This window comes from Brassica oleracea, chromosome C4, assembly GCF_000695525.1.
Source record: "Brassica oleracea var. oleracea cultivar TO1000 chromosome C4, BOL, whole genome shotgun sequence".
Taxonomy (NCBI): Eukaryota; Viridiplantae; Streptophyta; class Magnoliopsida; order Brassicales; family Brassicaceae; genus Brassica; species Brassica oleracea.
The window spans coordinates 31,669,598-31,676,612 of record NC_027751.1 but is presented as its reverse complement, the minus strand read 5'-3'; the positions used below and the strand labels follow the sequence as shown (position 1 = coordinate 31,676,612).

Genomic DNA, 7,015 nt, shown 5'->3' with positions numbered 1-7,015 from the left:
TTCTTATTATTAATTTTAACCACTTATATTATTAAAAAAAATTCAAATTCGTTATTATTTTAGCTAATTTATATATTTTATTCATTAAGGGTATAAACAATATTAACCGATTTAACTTTTAACGTGAGAGCTCGAATGCGAAAAATAACTTCGTAAATAATAGTTCTGAAATATGTTAGAAAATAAATATCTTACTTCTGAACATTTTCATGTAGTAATATTGCAACTTTTCTTGTTCTAAACAATATTAAGATGTCCTTTCGTTATTATATAACTTAGACTGTTCTATTCGAGACTCAATTGGTCTAAGACATCTTGGATTAAGGATGAAACATTACTACTCGAAGATCCTTTCAGTTCCACAGCCTTTCTCGCCATTACTGCAATTTCTTGAATACGTGTCCTACGTCTCAAGAATTCACTATCTTCAGTTGCATGTTGACAATCTTCGTCCATCAAAAGCTTTATAGCTTTCACAACATTATGTTTCTTGACCAACACTCCAAGTCTTTCCTCGTCTCCCCATCTCACCGGGATCTCCACCCCAACCCTAACCCCAACCTTTAATACCTCCACAACAAGTTTCTCATTGAGAAACTGTTCAGCAAACAATGGCCATGTGATCATTGGTACACCAAAACATATCCCTTCGATCGTCGAGTTCCAACCGCAATGCGTCAAGAACCCTCCAGTAGAGCCATGTGAAAGTATCATAGCCTGAGGACTCCAACCCTTTATCACTATCCCTCTTCCACTAACTCTCTCTTCGAACATTTCGCGTTTCATCCATTCATTTATCTCATTCATGTGTTTTTCCTCCGTCTTGACCACCCAAATAAAGGGCTTACCAGATTCTTCTAACCCTAACCCTAGCTCTATCAATTGATTAGGTATTAGCCTACAGAGGCTACCTAGACAAACATATAATACTGACCTTGGTCTCATCGAATCAAGAAACTTCAAGCATTCTGTCTCGCTTATAGCTATGTTACAGTTGTTTCCTCTATCAAACAAGTCCACCATACGATCGTTACATAAAGAAACGGGTCCAACGAACCATACCTTCTTCTTGATGGCCTCAGCGTAAGCCTCTGCATAGCCAGGCTCCAGTTCTTGGAAGCTATTAACTATCACCCCAAAGGCTTCTGATTCAGCTTCACGCATCTTCTCTCTAACGTCATCCATATTTGCTAACTTTTGAAAAGCACCAGGTAACTGAGCTCTAGCTATCTCGACCATATGTGGCATTCCTGGTATAGAGAAAGGCTCTAAGTCTGAAGCAACCGAGAGGTGAGGGCTATGAAGATGGACGTTGTGCGAACTCAAAAGAGAGAAACAACACATTCCATGGAACACAATCCTCGGGATTTTGAACCTTTTAGCAGTTGTTGACGTCCAAGAAAAGCATTTATCGGAGATTATGCAACTTGGAGGGGTTTCTTGTCCCTCAAGGAACATTTCTAATGGCTCCTGAAGTTTATCCACAGCGTCATAGAATTGTCGTAGGAGGTCTTTGGAGGGCAAAGTGTCAAGAGTCTCACAATTTTTGGGAAGACCGAACTCTTTGTAAGCAAAAGGAAATTTTACAACGTTGATCTCGAGACCTGACTCCGATCTCGCCCTATCAAGTGTCTTCTCAAACCTAGAAGCATTCTGAGGTGTTGAAATTATGGTAACAATGATGCCTTGTCGCACAAGAAGCTTGGAGATATCAACCATGGGAATCAGATGCCCTTGAGCCATGAGAGGGATCAGAACAAAGTGAAGTCTTTTGGCTTTTGAAACCATTTTAATTTCCATTTTTGGGTTTAGCAAAAGCTTATAAGTAAAGATACATATAGGGATGTAGAGAGGATAGACAACAAAAGTGTAATATGTATATATATATATGTATATATATTATATACGTAAATGTGTGAATGCATCTTGTGATAGATCTTATTTAATTGGTAAGTCTTCAAAAGCTGTATATTGACTTTGAATAAGTCATAAGAAAACTGCTGCTTAGAGAACCAATTACGCATCATCACTGTTTTAATTTTTGATAGATGACGGTAGTGAACTAGTCATTATACCATGACGATGGTGAGCTACGTCACGTTATCAAGAAGTATATGAGGTAATTGAAGTTTTTAGAGCACCTCCAATGAGGTTTTTTCCATTGAAATTCTTAATATATGTGGTATGTATATATATATGTATGTATATATTATATATGTATAACTAAGTGTGGAATCTACAATTTTTGTGGAACCCCATAGGTAACAGCATCTCCAACCCTACTTCATAATTTACCGTAAAATAGAGTGGAAAATGGAGTGATAAATAAACAAAAAATCAATTACTCCATAAATTATGGAGTGGAGTTGGAAATGCTCTAAAGGTTTTTAAAAGAGGGTTTACGTATATACATAATATATATATTAAAAAAAGTTTTAAGAGACGGTTCTTAGTTTTTTTAGTTAAAAGTTAAGAGACAGGTTCTTATATTCCGATAAGAACCCCACCTTAAGAACCTCCCAGTAATCATGCTCTTAGAGCATCTTTATCCAAGGATACTAGAGGGATTCTTAGCGTGTGGGTTCCGCGTAGGACCCACTTTTTTTTAAGAAACCGGTGACCAAAACTACCAAATAGTAGTCGGTCCTTAAGGATTTCTTACACTGTTCGCGGATCCCACTGACACGTGGCGGTCCGCGATTGGTTCGTTTTTAATTTTTTTTTTCTTCTAAATTCGAAAAAGTAAAAAAAAAAAAAAAATTAAGAAACTCCAAATGGAGTTTCTGGGATATAGATGCTCTTAGAAGTCAATGAGCGTATCTGAAAAGATGAGATTACTTGTACATAAATCTAAAGGCTGTTTGGGCCGTTAGATTTTGACCCTGCCTAAAGGCTAAAGGTAGATTTTCTATGATCATCACATCGTTTAATTTATATGTTTTTGTGGTGTAGTTTATCAAAAGAGTGTTCAAGAGATATTCTTTAACAAAAATGAATTTCATTTAATCAACATATATTTTTGTATCTTAGCTCATGCCGACTTAAAATTGAACACAAGAAGAAAAACGAAACAAAGTCTAACTATTTCCTTGATCGAGTTTGTAGAATAATGTCATTTTAAACATTCGCAGTTACCAATCATTATTGCGATTTTGGCGTAGTTTGAAGTTAATGAATTGGTAAACGTTATTTCCAAAAAAAATTCATGATACGAAGGTAAATAATCATCAGCTATCTCAAACTCAAGGTGGAATGAAGGAGATTATGAAGACCATTTTCTCTTAACTCTTGTTTTTGAGTTTAATTATATGTCTCAGAAGTTTTTTTTTAATATGTCTCAGAAGTTGTTGCCTAAATATGTACAAATCATAGAACAGAGACTTTGTTTTTCCTGGATGACTAGCAAGTAAAAACAAGATGATGAATGACCACATGGATATCTTTTTGATACTGATGTGTCAATATTGTAATTACATAATATTATGTATTGCTTCAACTTTTTGTTGGTCACTAAAAATTTAGAAAAAGCTTTAGGTCAAGGGACTTCTGCAAACCAGTTAAGGAACAATATATACTGCTAGCCAGCTCATATCAAGAAATTTAGATAGTTATTGACATTCAACTTGTAAATTTTTATTATACTAATTAAATAAAATAATCCTCAAACATCATGGATATGTTTTTTTCAAAAATGTATGTTTTGAAGTTTTCACGCGTATTAAAGAATATTTTAAATTATAAATATATTATTTTGTGATTAATTATTTCTCATAATTTTTAACCGATCGAAGTTCAATAATCACAACTAATTTTTCAAAGTTTACAATTTATCATTTTTACCTGATAAAAAAAAAGTGAAAGAAATTTTTTTTCTAAAACATAGATAAGTTTTGAAACGAACTGAGTATTTGTTTGTAGGTTTTTTCAAGTGAGTTCCATTTGCTTTGAACCTTTTTTTTGTTTAAAAGAAAAAGGTCGCTTTGAACCTTTTTTTTGTTTAAAAGAAAAAGGTCACTTTGAAACGTTCAATTATGCGTCGGTGGTGAACGAGCCAACGTAGAAGACTCGTTCAACTTTTGGAATAATAGATCATTGACGTACATTTGCCTCTTGGTTAACCTGATCTCTAGAATAATATCCTTAGAATAATACTCGAGATTTTTAGCCTGTTGTAGACTTATATCTCAGGGCCAGTAATCATTTTCATATATGGCGTCTCTATGAGTTTCTTTTGGAGGGCGGTTTAGCTATCAGTGGTGTTTTAAGTAGGGATGTTCCCTAACCCTCTGAAACCATTTGTAGCCCTAACTCTTATTTATGTAACAGGATTTAAAAATGGCTGATCCTAATAGATCTAGGGTTTAAATCTTAACCTTTTAATTTTGATTCACAAAATTATTATAAAATATTTAAATATATACTGAAATTTTAAATTTGTTAGATAACGCAAAATAGAATTTTTCCGTAAAAATTTCAAAAACAAAAAAAAATCAATTTTTTCTGCCAAAACGAAAAATCAAGTTTTAGCTAAAACAGAAAATCGAGTTTTCCCGAAAAAAAACTAAAAATCAAGTTTTTCTCCCACAGCTAACAATCAAGTTTTCCCGCCAAAAACGAAAACTGAGTTACGAAAAGTGAGTTTTTCCCGCCAAAAACTAAAACTCGAGTTTTTCTCCCACAGCTAAGAATCAAGTTTTCCCGCCAAAAACGAAAATGAGTTACGCCAAAAACTAAAAATCGAGTATTCCAGCCAAAACCACAAAGTCAAGTTTTCCCGCCAAAACAGGAAAATTGAATTCGCAAGCCAAAACCACAAAACCGAGTTTTTTTCCTTCAAAAAATAAAAAATGAATTTTTCCGCCAAAACCACAAAATCAAATTTCCCGCCAAAACCGAAAAACCTCAATTTTGAGTTATGGCAGGAAAACTCGATCTTGCGGTTTTGGCGGGAAACCCCAATAGTGATTTTTTTCCGAAAAACCTGACTTTTTGTTTTTGGCGGGAAACACAAATTTCTGTTTTTGGCGGGAAAACTCGGGTTTGCGATTTTGGCGGGAAAACTTGGGTTTGTGGTTTTGGCAGAAAAACTCGGGTTTGTGGTTTTGGCGGGAAAACTCATTTTCCGGTTTTGGCGAGAAAAAAATCAATTTTTCGGTGTTGACGGAAAAACTCGGTTTTGTGGTTTTGGCGGAAAAACTTGATTTTTGGTTTTGGCGGGAAAACTTGATTTTGCAGTTTTGGCGGAAAACTCGATTTTGTAGTTTTGGCGTAAAAAACTTGATTTTCCAGTTTTGGCGAGAAAACTCGTTTTTGTGGTTTTGGTGGAAAAACTCAAATTAGGTTTTGGCGGAAAAAACATAATTTTTGTTTTTGACGGAAAAATTTTATTCTTAGTTGTGGGGTAAAAACTCGATTTTGCGATTTTGTCAAGAAAACTTTTGATTTTGATGCTCAACAAATTGGAGGAAAGAATCATATCATATCTTATTTTTTCTAATTTTATCTTTAAAATTTAAGAACAAAAATAAATGAAATATTTTTTCAATTAAATGAATTAACCCTAGTACCAGCCCTAACTCTTGATTATAATAGGGTTAAAATACGGCCGGGTTAAAATATGACTGGACTTATAATAAACAAAACATGGCTGGGCCCTAACCTGTAGTTGACATCCTAGTTTTAAGTTTTGCTATGAAGTATACATACACTGATACACATGCAAGTTTATTTTTCTTTCATAAGAAAATACTGAAAATACTCACGTATTTGTCTCCATTCATTGTTTACATGATCTTCATAAGTAAACTGACTTTTAATTAATAAACTAAAATATGAACAAAACTTAGGTTCACCTCTTAGGGTGAACCTTTAAATTCATCTCATTCTTTAGAACCAATTAAAGTGACACAAAAATTATTAATTAAAAAATATTAAATTAAATAAAAAATAGCTAAAAAAGATAAAAAGCTAATTTTAACGACGCTAACGCCGCTAGCGAAACCCTAAACCCTAAATCTTAAATTTCAAACTCTATACCCTAAATTCTAAACTCAAATCCAAACTCCTAAACCCAAACCCTATACCCTAAACCCTAATCCTAGACCCTAAACCCAAATTATATACCTTAAACCTAAAAAGTAGACTATAAACTTAAACCTTATACTCTAAACCCAAGTCTTAGACCCTAAACCCAAACCGTAAACCTTAACCCAAACCCTATAGCATCTAAATTTAGGGTTTGGGCTTAGGGTTTACCGTTTGGGTTTTGGGTCTAGGATTTGAGTTTAGGGTATAGGTTTCGAGTTTAGGATTTACGGTTTGGGTTTAGGATCTAGCGTTTGGATTTATGGTTAAAGTTTTGGGTTTAGAGTATATAATTTGGGTTTAAGGTTTACAGTTTGGGTTTAGGGTCTAGGACTCGGGTTTAGGGTATAAAGTTTAGGTTTATAGTCTTGTTTTTGGGTTTAGGGTATATAGTTTAGGGGTTTGGATTTGGATTTAGGGTATATGGTTTGGCTTTAGGGGTTTTGATTTGGGTTTAAAATTTAGGGTATAGGATTTAGAATTAAAGATTTAGGGTTTAGGGTTTAGCTGGAAGCGTTACCGTCGTTAAAATTAGCGTTTTTATTTTTTGTAGCTATTTTTTATTTAATTTAATGTTTTTTAATTAATAATTTATGTGTAACTTTGATTGGTTCTAGAGAGTGGGGCGAATTTAAAGGTTCAGACAGAACTTAGGTTCACCCTAGGATGAACCTTTAAATTCACTCCACCATTTAGGACCAATCAAAGTGACACATAGATTATTAATTAAAAAACATTAAACTAAATAAAAAATAGCTACAAAAAATAAAAACGCTAATTTTAACGACGGTAACGCTTCCAGCTAAACCCTAAACCCTAAATCTTAAATTTCAAACTCTATACCCTAAATTCTAAACTCAAATCCAAACTCCTAAACCCAAACCCTATACCCTAAACCCTAATCCTAGACCCTAAACCCAAATTATATACC

General features: G+C 33.8%; 1 protein-coding gene across 1 annotated transcript; it reads right to left on the bottom strand.

Annotated features, from left to right (window-relative positions):
- Positions 1 to 285: 285 nt before the first annotated feature.
- On the bottom strand, positions 286 to 1,824 carry LOC106340863 (UDP-glycosyltransferase 73D1). The gene has a single exon (XM_013779693.1). It carries the CDS (start codon positions 1,798 to 1,800, stop codon positions 286 to 288), a length of 1,515 nt encoding a protein of 504 aa, XP_013635147.1. The 5' UTR covers positions 1,801 to 1,824.
- Between the last annotated feature and the right edge of the window lie 5,191 nt (positions 1,825 to 7,015).